We start from the raw sequence: 27795 nt of genomic DNA, 5'->3' as shown, positions 1-27795 counted from the left end.
AATACCTCTCAGTCATTTAAGGGGTTTTAAAAAATACTTTCTATTGGATAGAACACGGGAATTAGGAGTCAAGAAAGTTCTGTTTGCAGCTTAGATGCAGCAAGTTAAAAATAGAACGTGCTGCCCTAAGACTCTGAAGACCTGGTTTCCTCCTGGACTTTTATGGGACTTGACTTGCATCCCGTATGAGTCTCTTCTACTTGCATCAACTGCCCGTCTTTCCCGTGGCATACGGGTACACACTTTAAAAGCGTTAGCCCTATAAAAATACCATAAAGATATAAATTTTTATTTTAAAATGCAGCAAAATATTATCCCATATAAAATGATAGTACTTGGCTTAATTTGAAATCATTAATTGATAAAATATGTTAAAAGGTATATAGTATGTTATAGGATATAATTATACAGCAAAAATACTTTTTATTTAAACTATGTAGATGAATTTCAGTTTTTAATTTATAATAAATGTAAGATCTATGTAAGAGATACAGTTTTGTACATGACATAATTTAATCTCTATAAATTAAATTGATATATTAAACCTTTTCAAAATATTATTTTTTATTTCTCCAACAGTATTTCCCTAATATAGTCTGCAATTAGCTTTTTAATATATATGCTGTCCTTCCTAGAAATCTGAATATCCACTTTTACATCAATTCTATATATTTAATAAAATCTCAAAAATTTTCATTTCATTCAAGGTTTTCCTTTCATTAAAAAAATAAAATGAGACATTTTATTTCAGTGGAGTGAAAGTTCTAGAAGAATAAGAGTCTAAATTTTGCTTCAAAAATAACTTTGACATAAAGAGTGATCAACAACCAAATATAACAAAGAATATCTTTTATCTTTAATTTTTAACTTAATAGTCAAGGCTAAACATATATAATAATATAAACTAATAGCAAATGTACCATATTCTTAGATTGGTATATATAAAAACTAACAAAAATCGGTAACTTCAAACCTTAATCATCAGGGATTTTCTCCCTCAAAATTATTTAAAAACCAGCCATAGGTTGGTTTGCCCTTTTCCATCATAAGCTGACTGCTGTCAACACTGGCAGTCACCTCCCAATACTTTCCCTTTGCAAAGGTCTCAGGGAAGTTTTGGGGAACTACAACTGAGGACAAATTTTGGATGTTTACATAAACAATTAAAATAGAAAATATAACATGTGGCAGTAAATAAAGCTAAGTTATATATTATCTCCTACTTAGAATCTAAAACAAAAAAATGAGGTAAGGAGAATATAAATGTTTATGTTCCATAAAAGTAAATAGCAGATAGCAAGGATTATTTTTCTCCAAAATTACTTATAGGCTATTTATCTGGTCACCACAGATTAATTCCAATCACTTAAACCTTATACATTTATATTACTTCAAAATGATAATTGGGGTTTATAATAATGACCTTAAATTGTTTTATGGTCCTGGAATATTTTCAAAATCTTCAAAGAAAGATTAAAGCATTATACATGGATATGCAGCCACTTGCCCTTCTCAATACATTCATTTCTTGCTATACATGATACTTACACTGAGTTAATCTCACTTATATACAAACTATGTGGACAAATGCCCTGTATGAGGCAAAATGACAGAACCAAGTGAATAAAAGGTGAAATAAATACATAGGGAGGTCCCTTAACTGCAGGGGTGAGTATAGAAATACTCTGACCTTTTCTACATGATGTAACCAACCAAGAAATCAGATGATCATTTCTTCAATCCTTTTCCTGTCTGTGAGGTTTTCATTCCTGTGGTGTTTAAGTATCACTTCCCTGAAATGATAAAGATGAAGACAGTGTTACCCTAGCTGGTTTGGCTCAGTGGATAGAGTGTTGGCCTGTGGACCAAAGGGTCCCAAGTTCGATTCAAGTCAAGGGCATGTGCCTTGGTTGCAGGCTCCTCCCCAGCCTGGGCCCTGGTTGGGGCTTGTGTAGGAGGCAGCCAGTCTTTGTGTTTCTCTCACATCAATGTTTCTCTCTGACTTCCCCACTCTTTTATACTCTCCCTAAAAATCAGTGGAGGAATATCCTCAGGTGAGGATTAACAAAACAAAACAAAACAAAAAAACAACATAAAACAAACAAACAAAAAAGACAGTGTTTTACTGCCCTTCACTATCTATACCTGGCAGAGATTAGCAGACATACCTCAACCCTTGCGCTCTGCACTTAACCGTAATTCATTTATAAGAAACAGGTGTGTTTGAATTCAGTGCCATCTTGCTCTTAAAGCCTATGGGAAGCAGTGATAATATCTGACCAGAGACTCTCCACTTCCGTACTCTTCCTAATTCTAACCCATGTGACCAAGCCAGGACATGGAAGGAAGGCAGGAGAGGCGTCAGGGCTCCTGCTCTTAGGTTCCTTACCCTCCCACTGTGGAAGGGAATTTCCAGTGAGGAGGAGGGCAGGAGCTTGGACTGCTTCTCTTGAAATATAATTCCAAACAATTTCCTCTGAGGATTCTTCCTCTTGCTAAACCTCATGGATACATGAGGACACACCTCTTCAGAAATGGACATGGAAGCTTCATTAATATACATGGGACATTTGCCTCCTTAAGTGATTTGATGAGGCAATAGATGGGAAGGTGGACAGATACACAGATGGACAGAAAACCAATGACTGACAAAGCTGACTAGAGATATGAACTACCTACCCAAGGCCCAAAAGTCTTGAAAGACCTGAGACCTATGTCAAAGCAAGAATTCCCTTGGAGCCCTAGCCGGTGTGGCTCAGTGGATAGAGTGTTAGCCTGCGGACTAAAGGGTCCCAGGTTCGATTCCAGCCAAGGGCACATGCCTGGGTTGCGGGCTCGATCCCCAGTGGGGGGCGTGTAGGGGGCAGCCGATCAATGATTCTCTCTCATCATTGATGTTTCTCTCTCTTCCTCTCTAAAATCAATAAAAATATATTTTTAAAAAAAGAAAAAGAATTCCCTTGGAGGTACTCACCATTTGCCTCCTTAAGTGATTTGATGAGGCAATAGATGGGAAGGTGGACAGATGCCTCAGACCTGCCTGAATTCAACACTTCTGACCCTGCCTTTGTACCATTTTGGTTTTTCAGTCCTGCGTATTCATAGTCTCTGGTCCTACACTGCCCAGGCCATGGTGTTCAATACACACCAGTTGTCCTGCTTCAGAACAGAGCTGATTTGTGTTTAAGTATTATATTTAATTTGTTAGTAACATATTAATCATCTGTCACTATTTCTCATACTTTTTTTCTTTGGGAGACAAAAGCAGTGTTTTGTTACAAGGTGAAACTCTCTTTTTTGCTAGAGTTCCAATGGGAGGTTACAATAAGTGGAAATTCTATTACCTGTGATATTAACTATAAATTAGTCAAATACATTCTAGAACTATTAATTTGTTCCAAAGAAAATATATTATTTTAAATTAACTTTTTTACATGATCATCAAAAGTAAAGAAAGAATAATGAAGCAATGTGGTATTCAAAGACATAATTCAAATTGAGGGTCCCCTATGAAATATCCATATAAAAAAGGGAAAAAATATCATAAGATGGTTGTATTTTCATAATAAATAGAAAAACTATGTTAAAAATACTTATTGTTTTAAAATTTAAGTGATTATTCCTGCCACCTGGGCATAAAACCTTTGCATCATCTTTTAAATTTTTTTATGTTGTGTCTGATACAAGTAATGTATGTTAAATAATATTTAAGCACTAAGGCATACAAACAAAGTGAACATCATGAAATGACCACCAAGTGAAGAATGAGAACATTGTTAAAACCATTGCCTCTACCTATAGGTCCTTCCTTTCCCATACTCCTGGTGTCCCTGTCCCAGAGGAAACTATTGTCCTTAATCTATTGATATCATTGGCTCACTATCCCCACATATGCAGAGATATGTCCTATTTCCCTTGGGTATATGCCTATGAATGGAGAGAATGGAATTTTGTCTATTGTATAAGGTAGGGATCTGATTTCATTTTTTTCATATGAATAATTTACTGTCTTGGCACAATTTGTAGACTGGTTCATCATTTACCCACTACACTGTGATGCCAGCTCTGTCCAATGTGAGCCAGTTTCTAGCCTCTCCATTACCTTCCATTAGTCAAGTTTTTCTATTCTCTATGACAGCGATTTTCAACTGGTGTGTCGTAAGAATTTTTAAAACATACAATTTCTGACTATGTAATCAGGGGCGCTGACCTCTTTTCCCTTAGATTGTCAAATAAAAAAAATGACAATCTAAGGGAAACACAACAATAGCCGCCTTGTGTGAATGCCCTGTCTTGAACCATCTATATCTATATCTATCTATCTATATCTATCTATCTATCTATCTATCTATCTATCTATCTATCTATGTCATATAATAGTGTTGCATCTTATTGGTCACATTGCATAATAAGGTTGAATCTGATTGGTCAATTCTGGGTACCACAGATGTTATAGGTACTTGATTTTTAAAAAAATCACATTGGAGCATACAGGGTAGGTAATTACTATTATTATTTTTTGTAAATCAATCCAAATTACACCTATTTTTGGTCAGGTCAGCAACTGATATAGTATTTTTTGATGTGCTGCAGATTTTTAGTAATTAATTTATGTGTGCCATGAGATGAAAAAGGCTGAAAATCACTATTACACTGTGTTAATTTTAGGTTCTAATATGTGGTATGGAATGTCATGCCACCTGTCTCTCCTCCTTTAGGAGTCTCATGGTACTATGTTCATCCCTGTACACTTTAGATTTGGCTTGTCAAGCTCTTGTTGAAATTTTAATTGAACATGCATTGATTGATGCTGTCAGTCATTTTGGGAAGAACTGATAAATTGAGACTTTCCAACACCCTGATACATCTCTCAGTTATTAGGTCTTCTTTAGTATCTTTCTAAAAGGCTTATAGAGTACTGTACATCTTTTGGTAGACATTTCTGAGAATCCTATATTATTATAGTTGTAAATGGTGTTTGATAACTTTTTGTAAAAAAAAACTAGTGTGTAAAAGTTACAAATCATTTTTTAACATTAATCTTTTATTCAGACCCCCTTTTAACTCCTTTATTATTTTGAGTAATTTATACATACATTTTGCATTTTCTCTATAGACAATCCTAACATCCATGATAAAAAAACAGTTTTGCTTTTGTATTTTTGGTCATAGAGTTATGCATTTAAGTAGTGGTAGTAAGTATTCTTTTCTTCTTCCTGATTTTAAAAGGGCTATTTAAAACTTCACAATAAAGAATGAATAAAAAATGCTGAGATTTTGCTAACTACCTTTTATGTGGTTAAGAATGGTCTCTTCTATTCCCTATTTTGCTAGGAGTTTTTGTCTTGGAATTTTATCAAGTGATTTTTTGTGTATTGAGATAATCATAAGGCTTTTTTTCTTTTAATACTTTAATGGAGCAAATCATATTATAGGTTATTTTCTAACATTACACCAATATTATGTCTTTTCCAATTCTTTCATGATGTATTATCACTGGATTCAATTTGCTAATAATTGTTGAGGTTGACCAAAGATTTTTCTTTTTTGAAGATGTTTTTTAATTGATGTTATGCTGGCCTCATAAATTGAGTTGCTGAATAATCCTTTTTCTATTCTCTGAAAGAATTAGTATCAGAGTGAGTTATTAGTTTCTTAAATACTTGGTGGAACTGGCCAATAAAACCATCTGGCCTTGATATTTCACTTCTGGAAATATTTTTGACTACTATTTAAATGTTTCTAATGGTTATAGGATGACTCATATTTTCCATTTTTTTCTAGTCAGTTTTAGTAGATTTTTATAGCTTAGAGATTTTTCTTTTCATTTAAATTCAATATTTATTGGCATTTATAGATTTCAATAAATGGTAAGCTACCCTTACATTCTTTGCAACTTGATGATTATATATTTTTATACTTTATTGGATTGGTTTGCTAATTTATGTCTGTGTCATGAGTGAGTTGACCTATAATTTTTATTTCTCTTTGTATTTGTCATCCTCCAGTTTCAATATTATAACTTCTGAAATAGCCTGAAAGTGTATTTATCTTTCTCCATTCTTTGGAAAAGTTTGTAAAAACTAGAATTATCTGTCTCTTGGGAGATCTTTTTTAGAACTCACCTGTAAAATTATTTGAGTTTAATGTTTACTTTGTGGGAATATTTTAAACTATTTTTTCAATTTCTTCAATTTGTTAGGTTGTTCTACTTCTTTTGACATTTTATATTTTCATAGGGATCTATTCACTTAGGTTCTTCAATTATTGGCATAATATTTCTATGGTATGGTTGTATTATCTTTTTAAGCTATGAAGGATTCATAGTATGCCCTTTTCAAAATTTAATATTAAAATTTTATTTTAATTTATTTTACTTTGTCATTATATTACTTTTCTAGATAATACTACCATAAGTTTATTTTTATCCCTAATATTAATTTGTGCTTTCTTTCTTGTTTTTGACAGTCTTACCAGAAATTGTTTTATATTACCAATGTCTTAAAGTGGTTGCCTACTTTATTAAAAATTAGACTTTTGAAAGCACATAACATGTTAGGGCTACATATTTTCTTTGGTTGGCTCAATCCTTCAGGATTTGATAAGTTATATTGTCTGCTTGATAATTATTCTCACTATTTCTGTGGATTTTTGCTTCTCCTCAGTCCTGGAAAATTCTCAGTCGCTATAGTTTTATATCTTCTCTCTGTCTTCTCTCCTTCTGGAACTCTAGACATGTAGTAGATCTTCTTATTTTACCTTTCATAACTTTCAACATCTCATAATTTTTATCTTCTGATATTACTGTGTTGCATTATGGATGGTTTATAACCATCTGTTTCACCACGTCTTGCTTTTGTAATGTTGAAACTTAACTCGTTTATTCTACCTTTTATACAAAATTTCTTTGCTGGAAATTGTGTTTGGGTCTTTCTCAAATCTGGTCATTTTTGCTTAATCTCTCCTGGTTTATTCTTTTATGATTCCATCCTTTGTTTCTTAAAATATTTAATACATGTTTATTTTATATGCTTTTTCTGATAATTCCGATATCTGAAGTGCTGGCCAGGGGAATCTGTTTGTGTTAACTCTTATCAGTAGTGGTTTTCTTCTGGGTTTAGTAATTTTTTAATATGATCTCATTTTTGGTTTATCTTAATTTATGGGAAACTTGGAGATATTCAACTGCAGGAGCTTTTCTGAGAAGGGCATTTGTTTTAGCTTCAGGTGGGCATTGATAACACTACTGAGCTGGAACCACTTTAGCCTATTACGGGCTCTCTGACTTAATCCATGGCATCATGTTCAGCCCCATATTCCTTCCTCCTGAAGGTGCAATGCAAATAAGGGCATTTGCCCTCAGATACCTTGCCTTCTGACTATGCTCACTGCTCTTCTTGTTTTTGGCACGTGTAGTTGTACGTGTGTGTGATTTTTGTTTTGTTTCGTTTTTCCCTTTGGATATTTCTCTTTCTATGAGCAGAGAAAGAGAAAAAATTATATTTATATGGAACCTAGTTATTTCATATCATGAGGGCCTCTCAGAATGTCTGGCCTGCCGAACTGCTTGACTTTTATGACTTTCCTATTCATAGCCTCTGCCCATTTTTTCATTTTTCACAACAAGGTTATTGCTGACATGGAGGCCCAAGTTCACAAGCTGAGAGAAGAGCTGATTAGTGTGAACACTCAGCGGAAGCAGCAGCTGGTAGAGCTCGGTCTTCTCCGTGAAGAGGAGAAGCAAAGGGCTGCCAGGGACCATGAGGCTACTGTCAGCAAACTGAAGGCTGAATCAGAGAAGATGAAAATAGAGCTGAGAAAGACTCATGCAGCTGAGACAGAGATGACGCTGGAAAAGGTAAGCTATCTACCTCAACATTTTATAGACAAGTGAAACCCATGGCTGCCACCCTCACATTTCATCTCTGGAAAGTGGGGGACAGAGAATTACTCTTCACATTGTTCAAATGAGCAATTTAAGTCTCTTTTTGTATGTCTAAGCACCACTAAAATAATATAGGGAGTTTCCTAATCTTTTTTGTTGACTTTCTTTGAAGTAATTGCATAGAATATCCCATTCTGTATCAATTAAATACACACTGTGATAAAACAATGTTGTAATATTGTCAAATATTATACTGGTTAGGAATACTGGGGCTGTAGCCCTGAATTTTCTTGAGACTAATTTTCTAGATTGTCTAAAAATTATAAATGTTACAGTTTTTACAAGTGTAACATATAGATGGCATATTTTCCCAGATTGATATTTCAGATTGGGAAAAGCTTTAAAATTACATATTTTTGAAATAAATGTCAATATAATATTGACATATTTGGGTTGACTTATCTTCCAGGAACAATCTCAAATATTCTTTCTTTTGATGTTTTGGAAAAGTGTAAATCTTTTAATTGAGTAGTAAATGTGAATTGTTCTAAGCATAACAAATGTAAATCGTCCCTTGAGTTTCTTAAGACCAATCTATACCTTGGGATAAAGAACTTGAAAAGTGTAGTTGAAGAATCTTCTAATTCTGTTTAATTTTCCTCTCTTCTTTGTCTTTAAATAATTTTAAACCTTCATAGCGTATACAACACCATGGTAGGCACTACTCCATTGTTACATGGAGCAAGAACCCAAGGTACTACTTTGTAGTAGCTAATTTTATCTGAGAGTCAGATTTCATCCAGCTTTGCCCTTGGCAGCATAGCTCTGAGCCAAGAAATATATAGGAAAATGTCTCTAAAGAGATGGGAGGGAGCCTGGCTTCTTGGAGGAACAGCAAGGAGGCCACCGTGGCTGGAAATGATGATGGAGGAGGAGGGCAAAGTGGAGGTGGAGAAGGATGGAGGAGGAGATGAGGTTAAGGAAAAAACCTCAGAGGTGGACAAGGTCCTGTAGGTGTGTCTCGGCCTTTGAAAGGCCTTTGCTTTGACTCTCCGTGAGTAGAGGAGGCTTGACAGGTTTTGAGCAGAGGTGTGACATTTGATTCACATTTGAAAGGATCTCTCTGCCTGCTGATGCTGAGAATAGACTGAATTGAGGGCAAAGAAGGAAGTAGGGAGACTAGTTTAAAAGCTATTGCAAGAATTTAGACAAGAGATGATAGAGGCTTGGGCCTCAGGCAGTAGCAGTGAAGGTGGTAAAAACTGATCAGATTTGGGTAATGTTCTGAAGGTACATCTGGCCATATTTCTTGTTGGTTCAGATGTAGGGAAGGGGAGGTGGAAACAGAGGGAGAGAGAGAGCAGTTAAGAATGTTTCCAAGGTGACTGGCTAGAGCCAGTGGACACAGGAATGACCCTTCGCTGACGGGAGGAAGACTGCAAGAACGACAGGTTGGGCCATTTGGAATGTGTTCCAGTTGAGATGCCTTTTATATATCTGAGTGAGGATGTTAGTGATAATTCCATCAAAGCAGTACAAAATGATAGTATTTTAATGCTAAAATATACAGTTTCAGGAAGTAGGGATATTTCCTTATGTGGAATAGCTTTAGTCCTCTGACAATAGCAAATAAAAGGACTAATGGAGAGTGCAAGTGATGTTGCAGGGACCTTTCTGGAAATTCTTACACACACCTCTCCTTGACTTCAGTCATATCTGCCATCAGTTCAAAATAATTCTAAGTAAATGGTCTTGAATGGCACAGATACCAGTGTAGCTCAATTTAAGAAATTTGGACATACCAAAGCCAGACTCATAAAACATACAATTTAGCCCTGCTGGTGGGGCTCAGTGGTTGAGCATCGGCATATGGACCAGGAGATCAGGGCTTGATTCCCAGTCAAAGCACACGCCCTGGTTTCGGGCTTGATCCCCAGTGTAGGGCATGCAGAAGGCAGCCAGTCAATTATTCTCTATCATCATTGATGTTTCTCTCTCTCTCCTTCCTCCCTCCTCTCTGAAATCAATAAAAATATATTTCTTAAAAAACATACAATTTAGGCCTTGATTTTTCTGTATTGTATATTCACATTTTAAATGTTTTTTTAATCGATAAAATTTTTCAAGTATACGTTTATATGTATTACTAATTGATAACAAAAGCATAGTATTAGAAACCCTGGGTAATTCAATTGGGCAAATATTTCTGGAAGATTTTCTATATCCCAGAAAGGCATTATCCCAAGCACTGTGGGGACACACAGAAAAAGGAAAAAGTGGCACTGTCTTCAAGTAGATTCTAAAAGCAGCAACTGCAAGACACATACACACACAATTGCAATGCGAGGTAGAGTATGGATTGGGGGAGAATTCTTTTCTGTCAGGGCAATCAGGGAAGGTTAACTGGAAGAGATGTCACTTGAACTAAACATAAGTAGATATGCAAGATGGCATTCTAAGCCAAAGGAACAACAGTAGGAGCAAACAGAACTGTGCACGTGTCATAGAGCTTAGTCAAGCAGAGTGGTTGTGATCAGGCTAAGAGACAGCTAGGAATCATTGCAAGTCTCCAAAGCTGTGATAAGCCTTTGGCTTCACTGTGGAAACAGTGTGAAGCTACTGAAGATTTTGAGGAAATGAAGTGTCAATGGCCAAGTGATTATTAGGAAAATCAGTCAGTGTTGGCAAGCTGTCACAGCAGGAAGTAGTTGGTGGGGACTGGATTAATTTAGGCTAGAGGTCCCTGAGGACACATTAGAGATGTACGAAGGTAGTGAACATACAGCAGTGAGGATGAGAAGACATGCTGAGAAGCATCTCAGAGATGGCATTGATTAGAACGGTTAAGTATAAATCAACCCTTAATCAACTGGTAATGTAGGAGAACTTTCTGGTTTCAGGAAGAAAAGATGAGTTCAGTTATGGACCTGTTGAGCTGGAAGTGCTGTCTCTATACCTAGCTGTGAGGTTCATTTGCTATTGAAGGAACATTTGTGGGGAATCATAGCAGAAGGCAGGACCAGAAAACCCTCTCTGTAGGAGTCACCTACAAAGAGGGCCTGTTCAGGAGGGAAATAGAAAACAGTGGTGAAGAAAGAGCTTCAGTTAAGAGTCTGGGAGGAAATAGTCAAGGAAGGGTCATCAAGGTAAGAGGAATATGAGAAGAATGTGTTTTCATGGAAATAAAGGAAGAGAATATTTAGAAAGGAGTATTGTCAAGAATGTGACAGAAAATCAGGAGGGATAAGGGTGGAGGAAAGGTCACAGGATTTGAAACTGAGAAGTCATTGATGATCTTGGACAAAGCACTGAAAATGATAGTGTGGACAGAAACACGGTTGCAAAAGATAAGTGAGAGAGTAGGGAGGAAGTAGGGATTCATGAATACTCTATTGTTTTCTTGGAAAATCTGATATTAAAAGGGAGGTGGAGACCCAAAAAGCAGTAGGAGTGAAGGAGAATATCATTTTAGGCTGAAAATGTCTTGAAATACAGGAGAAAGAACTGATGGAGAGGAAGAGCTTAATGAAAGAACCATGGATAATTGATCTGAGATGCGGGTGTGAATGAAATTACCAGCTCAGGTTGACCCTCTCCCCTTGGCTACAAGGATCCCGCCACAGAAGACATTGGTTTGTTTCTGGACCCACCTTGCTCTCTCCTGCCTCCAGGTCTTTGCACCTGCCACCCCTCTGCCTAGAATGTTCTTCTCCATGATTTTCCATGGCCACCCACCCTCCTCCTCATCAGTCTTCACTTCTCAGAGTGTCCTTCCCTGACCTCTGTATCTCAAGTCTTGCCTACTTCTACCATCTTACCTTTCCCCATTGTCTTCAAGGCTCATCTCACTATCTGAAGTAATCTTTTAATTGTTTCACATATTTATTTTCTGTTTATCCCATTGGAACATAAGCTGCATTAGCAGGACCTTGTCTATCTCATTCATTTCTGACCTGCTGGTGTCTAGAAAGCTTGGCACATGGTGGCCTGGTAGTGTAAGCCTGCAAGGATGGAGTGCTCTTGAGTTGAACAGGGAACAGAAGTCATACAAGAAGCCCAGGTCCTCTGTAGCTTCTGCCAGTGGTGATTTAGCCCTAGAAGATATGTTCCCTAGCTCTGAGGTAAGAGAAACATGAAATACCTCCCCAAGGTAGAAATTCTTGAAATAGGGAATCCCAGAGAATAAATGATTGACATTTGCATCACTAACGCTGCTTTCCTAGTCTTTTCAAATCTTTTCCAACCAAATCAAAACAAGATCCATAAAATATGAACCTTTGAAAAATTAAAGTACAGTACTAAGTGATGGTAGTGGGTAGTTTTCAGAAGACTGATGAAAACGTTGGTATTTAAAATGTGCCATTGTGTAAGAAATCTATTCAGCTATTTTAAAAATAAATTTTCTTGAAATAGAAGATATTTTAGAAAATATGGAAGACTGTAAAAGTCTTTTGTTACTACCATCTCCCAGAGAAAACGGGTAGTAATTATTTGACATGAATGTAAAATAGCTGTGTTAACCGAGATCATAATAACTAAACTGTTGTATCTTTTACTTTTTTAAAAGTTATGCTAAGAATATTTCAATGTCATTTAAAATTCTTTGAAAATATAGTTTTCATTGTTTCATGACATTCCATTTTATTAATGTAGCATAATTGATTGAGGTATTCCTTTATTTTTAAGAGTGAAGTTGAACATTTATAACATTTGTTATTCACATTTCATTTTCTGAAGTTGCCAGTTCCCATTCTTGGTCAGTCTCTCTTCTGTTGGTGTCCTAATGTTTTCCTCATCACCTTTCTATAAACTCATATTATATTTAGAATAAAAGTCTTATCTTTGTGGCAAATATTTTCTTGGTATTTGCCTTTTAATTTTATCATTTTATGATACACACAAAAATTACTTCGCATTTAGTGTAATCCTTTGCGAGTTCTTTATTATAAGTAGTAGTGTTGAGCCTCCCAATTTGATATTTAAAAACCTGAATATATGAAACATTTTCTATCCTGTGCTTTATTAAGTAAAAGGCTCTTATGAAACTGACATAGCATTTACGGCTTGGGTTCCCAGTCTGTAATTTGAATGGCATCGAAGGGCTGTACTGGGGCTCTGCCAGCCTGAAGTCGTTGGAAGGCTTTGAGCAACAACTCAGCATCTTTCCAATGTAAGGAAAGCCCCACATGGCATAAGTATTCACAGCAAAGGTCATGGAAACTGCTAAACCTTTGACATTTATAATTAAAGGATTAATATGAAGACATTGTCATTTTGGCTTTAAATGGATTTTTAATCTCAATTCTGTTCTTTTTACTTGGATCTTTTCCCTTTGCTAAAAATATAAAATTTTGTATCCTTAACATTTTAAATTAAATGTTGTCCTCAAAGAGTTTAGATTTATAAAAATTGATTGACAAACAATATCCAGTATAATTTTACAATATTCCGCACAAAACTTCAAATGTCCTTTTCCTCTGGGTGTCTACGCCACAGCTTGATATAATGGCCTATAACAATACCTCTGAACATAAAAATAAATTAATTGACAATAGTAAAAACATGCACAAATGACAACTTGGAAAAGTTTGGGTGTGCACCAAGTTTTATACCAAGGAGTGGTACGATCTGACTTAAGCTGAGAAGATCATTCTCTTTCTAGTTGTGTGAGAACAATGGAGGAGGCCCAGGAAGGGCATTGCAGGGATCCCAGTGAGAGATGCCAGTGGCATCGACCAGAATGGCACCAGTGGAGGTGGTCAGGTTCTGGATATATTTTAAAGTTGGAGCCAACTTGGCTTTCGGATGGGTTTTGACATCCGAAAAAGTAAGCCACGGAGAAGCTCCGACACGGGGGTATATGAAAATCCACTACTTCATTTCCCTGTGGGATGGGATTATATGTGACTTTTACACTGTATTGTTCAGTCTCTTCTAAATGTTCTATATTTTAACCACTTTGTAAACTAAACAGGAATGTACAAAAGTCACTATCTAGTTATATTGTTGTCCTGACCCTGAGCCCTAGAGCATCTTCAACCTGTCTCTCCTTTTCTGTCCCTGGAAGATCAGAGATGCAGAGAAAAGGATGTGCATTGGCTGACATCAGAAACTGAGCAGCGTGATTGTGATGTCATTTGCCCCTGCTTACCCCTACTTGAGGTTTGGAGGGGCCTCAAATATCCTACCCCCCTGGCCCCAGGCACTTTTCTATCAGGGCAGGGAGGCTGAGCCCTTACCAGCATCCCAGAGAAGCAGGTCTCGCTGGCTGCAGCCAGCTCAGGGGCTCTCATCCTTGCTTCTGCCACCTTAATGGGGGCCAGCGGGCATGTGGACCCCGCTGACTTTAGACTACTCCTCTCACACGGAAAGCCAAACCCCAGGTCTGATGAGAACGAGAGGAGAAAATAGTAATGACCTCGAAACACGGCAGGCTGGTAGCCTGAGGCCCCTGAGGGACACAGGACCATCTGGCCTCAGAGAGAAGGTAAGACTGAGACCCCTCTGTGCTCCTGAGACAGGGATCTTTCTAAAAATCTAGTCTCATTGCTGGGCTGGAGTCAGCACTGGCAATGTGAAAACAGCCCCTACCCTCAAAGAGGCTTATGTTGATGGTCGGGGATAATGGAACAAACGAAACTGATTGCATTGAGCTGAAATTAGAGTCATTGTCTTGATCTGGACCTCATGCCCTGGGAAACACCCAGGACGGTGTCTGGAAGTATGTGGGGAGGGGTAGAATTAGGCATAGCTTTCTGGACAAGGTAGATTGTAAGCTAATGGCATTGCCCTCCCTTGCTTAGAAACTTACCAAGTGCTATTGCTGACAACAAAGTGAGGTTGCCCAGCTCTCTAGCTTTCTGGCCAAGCATTTTGCACAATCCCATTTCTCCTCTTCTGCCTTTCCTTTTTTCTCCTTCCTTATTTCAATTACGTTAATATTTTAGTTTACAGTTTCATGGCATTAAGTACATTTAAATTGTTGTGCAACCATCACCACCATCCATCTCCAGAACTTCTTTCATGTTGCAAAACCTAAGCTGTACCCATTAACACTAACTCCCTATTTCCTGCTCCTCCCAGGCCCTGGCAACCACCATTCTCCTTTCTATCACTATGTATTTGACTACTCTAGATACCTCATATGAGTGGACTCAAACAAGATTTGTCTTTCTGTGACTGTATTATTTCACTTAGCATAACGTCTTCAAGGTTCATCCATATTGTAGCACATGTCAGCATTTCCTTTTTAAAAAGGCTGCATAACATTTCATTGTGTGTATATAAGACATTGTCTATCCATGCATCCCATCAATGGACACTGGGTTGCTCTCACCTTTCGACTATTGTGAGTAATGCAAATATGAACATGGGTATACAAATACCTGTTTGAATTCCTGCTTTATACCCAGAAGTGAAATTGCTGGATCACTTGGTAATTCTATTTTGACGTTTTTGAGGAACCTGCCCTACTGTTTTCCATGCCGCTGCACCATTTTCATTCCCACCATCAGTGCACCAGGGTTCCAATTTCTCCACATCATCGCCAACAGTTGTTTCAGTTTGTTTTGTTTGTATAATAACCATCATAATGAGTATGAAGTGTATCTTCTGCCTGTATTAACTGTCCCCCCACCCCACAGGTACAGTCTGTGCTGTGCCCACTCCGGATGCTCCTTTTCCTTGTACAGGCTGTAAACACTGCCTTTAGGGCTTCACGTGTTTTCTCTCTGCCTGGAAGACATGTGAGCTCATCATCCTCACTCAAAACCGTTCCCTGTCTCTGTCAGAAGAAATCATGCTCTTTCCTGTACTCTGTAACTCTTCATTCATTCCTCTCTTTTGAAAACATTTTTATCCAGATATAATTTGCATATAGATTATATGTAATTCTATAAATGTTGACAAACTGTCACCACAATCAAGATCAAGAAGTGTCCATCACCGCAAATATGCCTCCACCCCTCTGTTGTCAGCCGCATTTATGCCCCTGGCTCCAACTCCCAGTGGCCACTCATCCCGTTTCTGTGACTGTAGATTTGCCTTTTCTGGACTATATACGGAATGAATCATTCAGTATATGACCTTTGGAGTCTGTTGTCTTCCCCTTAGCATCATGCATTTAAATTCATCCATTGTTGTGGGCATGAGTAGTCCATTCTTTTTTATTGCTAATAATATTTCATGGCATGAATGTACCAAAGTTTATCCATTCTCCAGCTGGAAATATTTAGGTTGTTAAACATTCATATAAAGGTTTGGTGTGAACATAATGTTTTTATTTCACTTGGGTAAATAGCAAAGAGTGGGGTTGCTGAATTGTATGCTAAATATATTTTCACATTGGTTAGAAATTGCCAAACTTTTTCCAAAGTGGCTGTATCGTTTTACGTTCCCATCAGCAATGTATGAGCCCCAGGTGCTCTGCATCCTCATTAGCACTTTATATTGTCGAGTATTAGTGTTATTGTAGCCAGCCTAAGAGGTTGTATTTAATTGCATGTGCATTTCCCTAATAACTAAGAATGTGGAACATCTTTTCATATGTGTATTTGCCATCTGAATATCTTCATTGGCATAGTGTCTATTTAAATGTTTTCCAATTTTATATTTAGTTGTTTATTGTTATTGAATTTTGAGGGTTCTTTATATATTCTAGATATAAGTCCTTTAAAAGATAGCTAATTTGCAAACACTTTCACAGTCAGTGGCTTAACTTTATTCTTTTAACAGTATCTTTCAAAATGCAAAGGTTCTTAATTTTTATGTTTAGTTTATGTGTATCACGACATATAAATGATTTTAAAAAATAATAATATACAGAAATATATGATAGCAAAGTGATAGGTATTTTTAAATGCCTCTTTTTTACATTGTTCTTATTCTTGACTCCATATTAATCATTCTTTTTAAAAATCAAAATGATTTTAAATGTTTTAAAATAATATAGCTTATGCATATATTCTAAATATTGCATTGAATTGAGAGCCTCTAGTACTTAAATATTGCAAAATTTTTGCAATTATAACAGTATTGAGATCAAGCCAAAAATATACAAAAGCAGGTGTGCAGTTGTCTGTATGAAAAATACAATAATCTACCTAATAAAAGAGTAACATGCTAATTGAATGTACCTTAGCAATACCCACCAGCCAATCAGGAGTGAGTATGCAAATTAACTCAACAAAGATGGTGGGTTAATTTGCATACACAGCCACCGAGCGTCTGGGGGGCGGGGGGAACGCAGGCATTCCACATCACCCCAGCCCCTCCGGGCCTCTGGGCAGCGTGGGAAGGCAGAAAGTCAGCTCCGGGCTGGAGCAGAAAGGCGACTCCGGCCAGAGCGAAGGCGCTGCCAGCAGCCAGGGGAAGGAAGGCCCATTCTTGCATGAATCTTCGTGCATCAGGCCTCTAGTTAATAAATAGCAATCCAAGAATTAAGTCTGTGTTTCACGTACTCACAACTATCAACCTACTTTTGCTCTATCCTGTATTTCTCCTACACACATATTAAAAACTTGGTAAAAAAAATAAACTATTATTTGTGATGTCATTGGCAGTGAATGAATGACTTTTTTAAAATAAATAATATTTTGATAGTTGAGAAGTTTTTATTAAAAAGTATTGGAATGCTTATATTGTGTAGAAAAAAATCTCTAACTCCCATGTTTTAAATTATATTCCTCCTAAAATATTTTATTTCCTTTGATTCATTACATCTTTATAGTATATTTTGAACTTTCTATTCTGATTCATAACTATTTCTCTCTTTCCCTGTGTGTGTGTATTTAAAGCCTGAGATATATGCCCCAAAATGTTACTAATATGTATACATATACAAATATCCACAATTTAGAGTATGCTATTCAATTTTAATAATAGTATAGGTTCTATCATTGCACGTATGGCTAAAACACCAGTTAAGCACCCAGGTGTTGAGTAATAATATATTTTTGGTAATTTTCAGAATGTATTACAAATTATTATTGAAAAAAAAGAAAAGCTAGATTTTTAAGTGTGTGCAGATGTGAATTTTGGCTAACAAAACTGTTGTTAATATTCATCTATGGTATTTTCTTGGCAAAGAAAATGGACATTTGTTCCCACTGCGTGAGTCTAACAGATCACTGGACATCATAGAGCACTCTAAGGAGGCAACCCTGGGTCATGGAAAATAGCTCATGAAACATCAAAATCTTTGACTCTTACTTGTGATAGTTGCTTTATTATGCATTTCATATTATTATCAAGTGAGGAATTTTAACAGATTTTAAATGAGCTTTTAAAGATTTATAATTTAGGCCTCTGTTTTATTAATTATTATAATTCTAATATGTTTATTCAACCCAGATGACTTTATTCAATTGAAGGCTGTATCGTATATTTTAGAGACTTCCTAAGAATAAGAAATTACTAGAATTGTCACACCTAGATCATAACTAATGGTCCATTTGATGTCTAATAACACAAAGGAGGAATAAATGGGGGATGAGAACTTCCAAGTCTAGTTTCCTTAATAATTTGTGGGTGAGTGAGTCAACATAGATGCAATAAGCATTTACTCTATACTTAACTCAGTGCTGGTCACAAAATGGAATGTAACTTTGTCCCTGCCTTATGGAAGCTTTTATTATTGTGGTGATAATGAGAAATACAAGCATAAAGGAACTTTTAAAACTATATAACTATGCATAATAAAATCCTAGAGTAGGGTCCAGTGCTGGAAATCTGAGGAGGTTTGTAGAAACCAGAGGCTGTTTTATGGAGGAGGTGGTCCTTGAAGTACAATGTTTGACTTGGCACTAGATATGAAGAATTTTCTCAGGCGGTCTAAGGGAATAAAATGGGAAACGAAGAGCTTAGGATGAATTGGGAGAATGTCAAACAGTAATTATAAAAACCCTACTTACAAAAAATACAGATGACATTTTAAAATGTTTTATTTTTAAACTTTGTGTTTACACATACTGAAAAGTTTCAAAAATAATGCAGAGAATTTCCATACATCTTTCCCTGAGCTTTCCTCCATACCAGCATCTTATTTATCCATAGTACAATCATTGTACTATGAACATCAGCATTGGTAAGATGCTTTGTATTTACCTTGGTAGATAACTACAGACCTTATTTAAATTCCACCAGTTTTTCCACTAATCTTTTTTGTTGTTGTTCTAGGATCCAATCCAGGATCTTATTTTGCATTTAGTTGTCATATCTTTTTAGTCTCCTTCAATCTGTGATAGTTCCTCAGTCTTTCCTCATCTTTCATGACCTTGACTTTTGAATAGTACTACTCAAAACAGTTCTGTTTTATAGAATGTTTCTCACTTTGGGTTTGTCTAATGTTTTTTCTTAATTAGATTGAGGTTATGCATTTTGGGCAATAATACTCCAGAAGTGTTATTGTGCCTTTCTCAAGTGCCTTTATATCATGGTGTACAATACATTATATTGAAATACCTTATTACTGGTGACATCAACACTGATCTCTTGGTTAAGGTGATATCTACCAGGTTTCTCTGCTGTAATGTTATTTTTTCTCTTTGAAATATGTAAACTATCTGGAGGAAATATTTTGAGACTAAGCAGATATCATGTTTCTCCTCAGACTTTCAGCCACTAATTTTACCATCCATTGGTGAATCTTTCCTACAAAATTATTTTATTATCATCATCATTATCATTACAGTTCCTTTGAAGTTTTGGCATTATCTGGCTTTAAGTTATGAAGAGGGTATTATTTTTTTCATTTTTATTTTTTCATATCTCTAGGGGAGAATATGTATATTGGAAGTTAAAGGTAACTTTTTAAATGCAAGTTGTTTTAGAGTAATGAATGAAATGGGGGTTGTGGGGGAAGAAAACAATAGGATGAAACTAGAGAAAGGTTTGTGACAAAGCAATGCATGCTGTGAGGGTCTGTCTACTACTTGTAGAGGGAACTGGGCTTGACTCTATTTCCAGATGCAAATGTAAAGAGAGCATTGCAGTTAGAACATGGTTCAGTACAATAAATTTTTTAAAGTCATTAGCTCAGATTCCTGGAGTTGAAACTTTCAGAGAAAAATTTACAAGGGGTTCTCACGAAGAAGCCAGAATGTTATGTGGTTATTAATGTCTTCAACAACATTGTCATGAAACATAACATTTTTATAGGGTACTTGCTTAGGATGGAGGTGTAGTAGGAATTATTTTGACTTTAACCTTCTAAAAAATAGAATGACAAAGTAGGATGTAATGTATTAGAAGTCAGACTGGTCTCCAGAATTCCTTAAGAACTCACAAACTGTTATAAGGCTTGTGAAATTATTTTGAGATCAAACAAATTAATGATCAGATAGTATTTACTTTAACAAAAATTGAACCTCTGCTATTCGAATATTACTATGTTAAATAACCAAAACCTTATTATAAGTATTTTCTCTGGAGTAGAAATCATTTGGTCTTAACCATCTAAAGGGGATCAAGTAGGGATGTCCCAAAATAACCTTGTTATAAGATAGTCTCACAATATTAACCTTGAGAAGAAAGTTAACAAAATTGAGATTCACAAGAATTTGCCTTATTTGTTATACTTCCTTAGAGAAATTCTACTTCAGGTTTTGCTTCTGATGATAATTTTATCCACCGGAACTGAATACTGAGAAAGAATACTAGAGCCAAAACTGGTTTGGCTCTGTGGATAGAGCATCGGTCTGTGGACTGAAAGGTCCCAGGTTCGATTCCGGTCAAGGGCATGTACATTGGTTGCGGGCACATCCCCGGTAGGGGGCGTGCAGGAGGCAGCTGGTCGATGTTTCTCTCTCATCGATGTTTCTAGCTTTCTATCCCCCTCCCTTCCTCTCTGTAAAAAATCAATAAAATATATTTAAAAAAAAAAAGAATACTAGTGAAGTAGTAAGGAGGGGAAAAGATTAATATCCTGCTTAGGTTGTCTCTTGTTAATTTTATGTTTCTAAAAGCTAAACATATTTAAGATTTTGACATTGTCTTAAAATATGTAGCTTTTGTTCTGCAGTAAAGGCTTTTCTGTTTTAAAAAAAGCTTAAAAGCCCTTTTCATAATAGATGAATGGCTGGCTACCTGAGGTATGCAAAGTAAGAGTATTTATAAGTTTAGAATAACATTTAATCCAGAAAAACTAGATGTGAAATTACTTCTTTCATTGGCTATCACTTTAGTCTAAAAATCTCTGAATTACTTTGCAAATTGCTACATTATCAGTTTAATTCAGTTGAACTCCATATTCAAGTCAAGCATTTATTGAGTACCTATAATGTGAGCTAAGGAATGTGTGAAGTATGGAAGATACAAAGAAGAAAAGTTATCATTATTGATCAGAATATAAAGGATCAAATATATTTAACATAGAGTTCTAAAATTATAAATTAGTTTATATTTCATAAAATATAGCTGAGAATAAAATATCCCCAACATAATTCAGCTCAACTTAGATAAAGAGGTCACCCATGGTAAGTGGACCACATTTTGGAGGATCTGTAAAATTTTCATTTCTTAGGTTATAAGCTGAAAATAAAATGCTATAAACTTTCCCAATCAGAGTGATGTTTTGGCATGGCTTTTAACTGCCCTGTACCATCTTTTTAAAATGTGCCTTCTATGGCCAATGAATTAGACAGCATTTGAATAAAAAAAATACAGATGTGAAGATTTATGTTTGTTTTTTAAATACTTTGTAGGACCTCAGGATAGAACCAAGTTAAAATGTCCAGTGTTATAAACTCAATTTTTACTATTTAGAAGCTAGAAATAACAAAGTTTTGATAGACAATTCTTGGAGAAATCTTAGATTTTGAAAAAATCACATGAGCAGGGACTTACATAAGCATGAAAGGAATCTGATTTTTGTTTTGATCAGATCTTAAAAGGAGAGAAGAAAGTTATTTAGGAACCCATTTTGGTTAAATGGTTGTTGGTTATTTCAGCCTCACATATCTTCACATCAAGTATTTCAGCCACTGTTTTGTGATATTTTTAATTAGACAACATTTTGGTTTTGTTCTCATAACTTAGGTGGTTTTATTAACCATCTAATTAAATGAAGAGCATTTGTCAATATGTTGAATATTCGCATTTATATTTAACTATTAATATATAACAATCCCTTTTATATTTGTAATATAGTCTTTCATTTTATTTGATATCCAAAATTATTTACATATTTATAAATTGCCACTTCTATTTGCTGTTCATATACAAAGTATTTTTAAGTGAGGTTAAAAAAAAACACACGATAAATCAGGTAACCTTTAATTTTTTGCTTTCACAAATATTTGGCAATTCCTGTGTGCAAGTAACTATGCTTGCATTCTCTGGAAGAATCATAAACAACTGTTTCTACAATTTATTTATGGAATTATCCTAGGAATATTGAATGGATGGATGAACAAGTACATTTTAAACCAGATGACTAAATGGTTATCAAACATTTAGGGAAGAAGTAATACCAATTCAACACAAACTCTTTTAGAAAATAGAAGAGGGGAAACACTTCTCAACTTATCTTATGAACTTAGCATTATCCTGATGCTAAAACTAGACAAAGATATAGAAAGAAAACTACAGACTACAGACACACAACAATCCTTAACAAAATAATAACCAATCAAATCCAATAATATATAAAGGACAGCACATCACGATCAACTGGGCTTTATTCCAGGAATGTAAGGTTGGTTCAACATTAAAAAATCAACCAATGTAATTCTCCACATTAAAAGACTAAAAAAGAAAACAAATCAAGATGTCACAATAGATGCAGAAAAAGCATTTGAAAAAGTTGAATACCCATTCATGATAATAAAGAGAAAAAGTCAGAAAAATAAAATCTAAGGCTAAAAATGTACTTAATGGTGATAGACTATATGATTTTTCCTTAACATTCAGAGCAAGGCAAGAATGCCCACTCTCACACTTCTATTTCACTTTATACTGGAGGTCCCGGTCACTGCAAAAAGGCAAACAATTATAAATAAAAAGTGGACAAATCAGAAAGGAAGAAGTAAAACTTTTTATTTGCAGACAACATGTCACCCATATGAAATGATCAAAAGAAATCTCCAAAAATACTCCAACTCTATTAGAACTAATAAGTAAAGCTATCAAGGTCACAAGATAACAGATCCATATGCAAAATCAGTTGTGTTTCTATGTACTAGCACTGAACAATTGAAAATTGAAATTTTAAAAATCATTTGTAATGGCAGCACAAGTATGAAATACTTAAAAATTTAACAAAATATGTGCAAGATCTCTACACTGACAACTACAAAACATCGGTGATATAAATTGAAGAAGGCGTAAGTAATTCGCAATAAATACCAAATTCATGGGTGAGAAGGTTCAACATTGTTAGAATGTAATTTCTCTCAACTTGGTCCTTAGACTAAGTACAGTCCAAATAAAAAATCTGAGCATTTCTTACATTGAAGTTGATAAACCGACTCTAAATTTTAATTAACAGTGCAAAGCAAATCAGTTGTTAAAAGAAACAAAGTTAGATGGTTGACACTTCCTGATTTCGTGACTGACTAAAGCTATAGTAATCAAGAGAATGTGGTATTGGTGTAAAGGATAAACACATCAATCAATGGAACTATAGAACCCTGAAATAGACCTGCACATTTATAATCAATTTCTTTTTTATCTCCCCAAGATGTGCTAAGATGGTGAATGGGAAAAGGATAGTCTTTGCACAAGCAGTTCTAGAACAATTGTTTATAAGGGAAAAGAAAGAACCTTGACTTTACCTCACACTTATACAGAAAGCAATAAAAGGGAATCATGGACCTACACATAAAGGCTAAGAATATTAAAACCCTAGAAAAAACAACCTTAGGTTCAGAAAGAAAAAAAATTGATAAATTGGACTTAATAAAAAAAAAAAATTTTGCTCTTCAAAAGACAGTTGAGAAAATAAAAAAGCCAAAGACTGGGCAAAAATAATTGCACATTATGTATCTTATATAAAGGATTTTTATCTAGTGCATATAAAACATTATAACTAAGTAATAATAAAACAATATACTTTTAAAAATTGGAAAAGCGTTAAACAGACTCTTTTACAGGAGATACACTGTAGTAACAGAACTTTTAACTATGTTTTGGGGGGCACTGGGTTAACTAAACCATGAAACCTGAAATCCATGCAAAGAAGAATTATGAATAACTATCTATATTTAAGAAACATAACTATACCTACCTTCAAAATTCATTAATTTTATGTATTTTCAATTGCACTGTGTCCAAAAGGGAGACATGTTATTTTGTGGGAAGCACCACACCATGAATACGTTAGTCTCTGGTATGAAACACTCCTTGCCCTAATTACCTTTACTGACTAGTAATAAAAATGGCCAACATTTGTGTCACCAAGTGTCAAGCATTGTTGTAAAGGCTTATCACTGTCTCAATAGCAAAGTAAGTGCCGTTGTTCTCTTTGTGTAGGCTTAGCTAGGTTCAGTAATTTGGAGAGACAAGATTCAAACTTAGTTTCACTCCCTAACCTGTGCTTTTACTCTGCTATACACATGGTAATCATATGTAACCTAACTGTTCTGAGAAGAGAAATACAGGGAAATATGAGAACATTCCAGAGTGGACATATTGGTCTTGGGACTAAGAAAGACTTCCTTGATGAACTAATGCTTACACTTCTTTGATAAAAATGAACATTAGACACACATGCAGGAAAAGAGGTAGGTTCTAGACAGGCCCTTGTCAATAACTAGCTAAGCAGCCCTTAACAGGTTACCCATCTGAACATGATTCTCTCCGTTACGTACATGCCCACTGTCTTTTCAAGCTTCAACTTCTCATCCTTTCTCTTTTCTATTATAAGAAATGGGCATCTTTAGTGTGGATAAAGATATTTGTTATCTGAAATTTTGTTTGCAAATAATTACTTCGTTTACTACCCCCTTTCCCTTCTCATTTCTACCCCAACAATTTGATCAGGAAAGACAAGCTATTTTAATATAATTGTTCTTACTAAAAGTTGACATTGTCAGTGTCATGAAACATATGAACTATCTTCTGTCTTTTTATGTCAGAAAACACAGATCCTCTGTTTTAAGCATTTCCTTGTGTTAAAATAAATTCTTTTTTTAAAGTATATTTTTATTGATTTCAGAGAGAAAGGGAGGAGAGAGAGATAGAAACATCAATGATGAGAGAGAATCATTGATAGGCTGCCTCCTGCACGCCCCCTATTGGGGATTGAGCCCCCAACCCAGGCATGTGCGATTGAAACTTCGTGGCCCATGCGCAGAAGTCGGTTTTCAGCCTGGGGGAGTCTGTTTTGAAGAAGTGGCGTTAGAACACTCAAGGGGCCAAAGAGCCGCATGTGGCTCGTGAGCCGACAGTTTGCCGACCACTGCCTTAGAATAGCTGGAGATACTGGGACTCAGAGGGATTAAGCCACTTGTTTAGGGTTGCACAGCTACAAGTTGCAGAACCAAGACTCTAATTCCAGTGTAGCTTTCTCCAAACCTGTGCTAGCAATTGTTTCTTCCCATGCCATTAACTGGCTGATCCAGCCATCTGTTGGCTCAATAAAGTCACCATGACAAGATAATTGGTTTTATGAACCAGTTCATGCAGCTTACCACAGTCCTCATTCCCAACTAGACTCCAATTTGGGTTCCTAGCTCCTCATTACCCACAACTTTTATTCACCAGCCTCCTTCCCTGTGTTTCATAATTCTACCTTGATTGGCATCTTTGAATATTTGGTATTTCTGCTCTTATTTGATCACTTTGGATTTGATCTCAGATCCACTCAACTTAATGGAATCCTCTTCATATGCCTTTTCGAGCAGAATTATTGGTCAGTTCCCTGGACAACACTAGACCTTTTCTGGTGTTTCCATATAGGATGACCGAGGAGTAACCCTGCTATACTGTCCTGCCAGTCACCTGGGTTCTGCGGCGTCAGAGCGGATGTCCTCCCACACGTCGTCTCATTCTGTGAAATTCACGTGCTGGATTTTTACTTTGTGCTTTAGTTTGCACTATCAATTTTTTATTGTGTATGAATAATTCTTATTTAATAATAGCTTTAGAAAAGCAATGTTTTCTTTTTAAAAAAATATTAAGGTTAGAAACAAGCGTTTACCCTGCATAAATTCTAAAGTTTTATACATTTATCTTTAAAAGACATAAGTTCTCTTTTTTAAGCTTTGCATTGACGTCTGTAGAAATTTCTGCCTGTGTAAAGAGCTGCACTTGAAAGTCACTTTGACTTTGGGAGCTGCCAGGTTGCCTTGCATTGTCTTTGGAGATTAGGGATGCTTGCTTGGAAGGCTGCCTTTTTCCTACATAAAACTGAAGTTCTGTTGTTCCATTGTAACATTTCATGTTAATCTGATTGGTTCCTCGTGGTCATAATATATAGCAGGAACCAAAAATCCTAACCTATATAATAAAAGGCTAATATGCAAATCAACTGAATGGTGAACAACCAGTCACTATGATGCACACTGACCACCAGGGGGCAGACGCTCAATGCAGGAGCTGCCCCTTGGTGATCAGTGTGCTCCCACAGGGGGCTCACGGCTGGCAAGCACAGTGGCGGTGGCAGGAGCCTCTCCCACCTCCGAGGCAGCCCTGGGGAGCAGCAAGCCCAGCTCCTGGCTGAGTGGCACTCCCACAGGGGGCTTACAGATCAAGGCTGGAGAGCTCAGCAGCGGTGGCAGTGGCGGTGGGGGGAGCCTCTCCCACCTTCACAGCAGTGCTTAGGACCCCTTGGGGGATGTCTGACTGCCGGCTTAGGCCCGCTCCCCAAGAGGGTGCAGGCCTGGCTGAGGGGCCCCCCTTCCCCAGTGCATGAATGTCATGCACCGGACCTCTAGTAGTTCAATAAAAATCCTCCAGTGGTAAATGGGTAGACCACTGCTTGGTGGCTCATGGTGTCCTTGTCCGCTGCCTGGAGAGACATGAGGAGTTTTCTCCGGGCTCCTAGGGAACAGTGGAGCATTGAGCAGGTCTCTTCCTTTCCTAGGCATGAATCATCTACAGGGTGAGAAAGCCATCTTTCCATGAAAATATCCTGGAAAACAAGATGTGTTTCAATTTTTTTTTAAAAAAAGGTGCTTTTGATACATATGATTATAATTGTAATAAAGCAATGAAAAAAATATGTATTAATGGAAAGAAAACAAAAGTGGTTTCTACATTTTATTTTAGTAGTAAAATGCCACTTCAATTTACAGTATCAGACCAAACATGAGGCATTTTGTTATTGCAGAAATTTCACTTAGCTTTCAGTTCTAAATAGGACATTGATAAAGTTAGGAAAATTAAAATTTTTTAACTTTAATTAAATAATGCTTTTCTTATGAAATTTAAATTTTACTGGAAACACTGTCTCATTCATATGACTTAACTTTCATGGCTGTAACTTGTACTGATTAGACTGAGCAAAGCATATCCTACCCCAGATCATAATTGTTTATAGCAAAGATGGCATTAAGTGCATTGACCCATTGATGAGAATCTTTACAACCCACAAGCCTCTTGCTTATTTTAATAGCTCATCACTCTTCTCCTCAGACACCTGCTCATGGTTATGACCTAGAAATAGCTGTGCCACCTACAAAATCTTGGTTTTGGGCCTTCCATTCTCTCTACCTCTCCCCAGCCCTCATCTTTCTAACTCACTTAGTGTAGCATCCTCACTCCAAGAGATTTTTTTCTTCCCAAAGGGACTTCCAATCCATTAATCTTACCATTTTCCACTTTACATCAACTTATGTCTTCATTTCCCAGGTTAGATTTCATGGTCTGTCAATGTAATTACTCCCTTGAACTACCCTCAACTTCCTTGTCCTTCTTTTCCTCCACCTTCCTTGCTGGCAAAACCCAACCCTGATTAAACCAAATACTCTTGT

At 36.2% G+C, this 27795-nt stretch overlaps 1 protein-coding gene across 4 annotated transcripts in view; it reads left to right on the top strand.

The window, feature by feature from the left end:
• Positions 1-27795, top strand: part of CEP112 (centrosomal protein 112) — a 310297-nt gene that overhangs the window by 178519 nt on the left and 103983 nt on the right. For all 4 annotated transcript variants that reach the window (XM_079798269.1, XM_079798270.1, XM_079798271.1 and 1 more), the window contains one exon: positions 7628-7858. In XM_079798269.1, coding sequence (XP_079654395.1) covers positions 7628-7858 — 231 coding nt within the window. The remainder of the gene's footprint in view (positions 1-7627; positions 7859-27795) is intronic.

This window comes from Cnephaeus nilssonii, assembly GCF_951640355.1.
Source record: "Cnephaeus nilssonii genome assembly, chromosome: 19".
Classification (NCBI taxonomy): domain Eukaryota; kingdom Metazoa; phylum Chordata; class Mammalia; order Chiroptera; family Vespertilionidae; genus Cnephaeus; species Cnephaeus nilssonii.
This window is presented reverse-complemented; position numbering and strand designations above follow the sequence as displayed.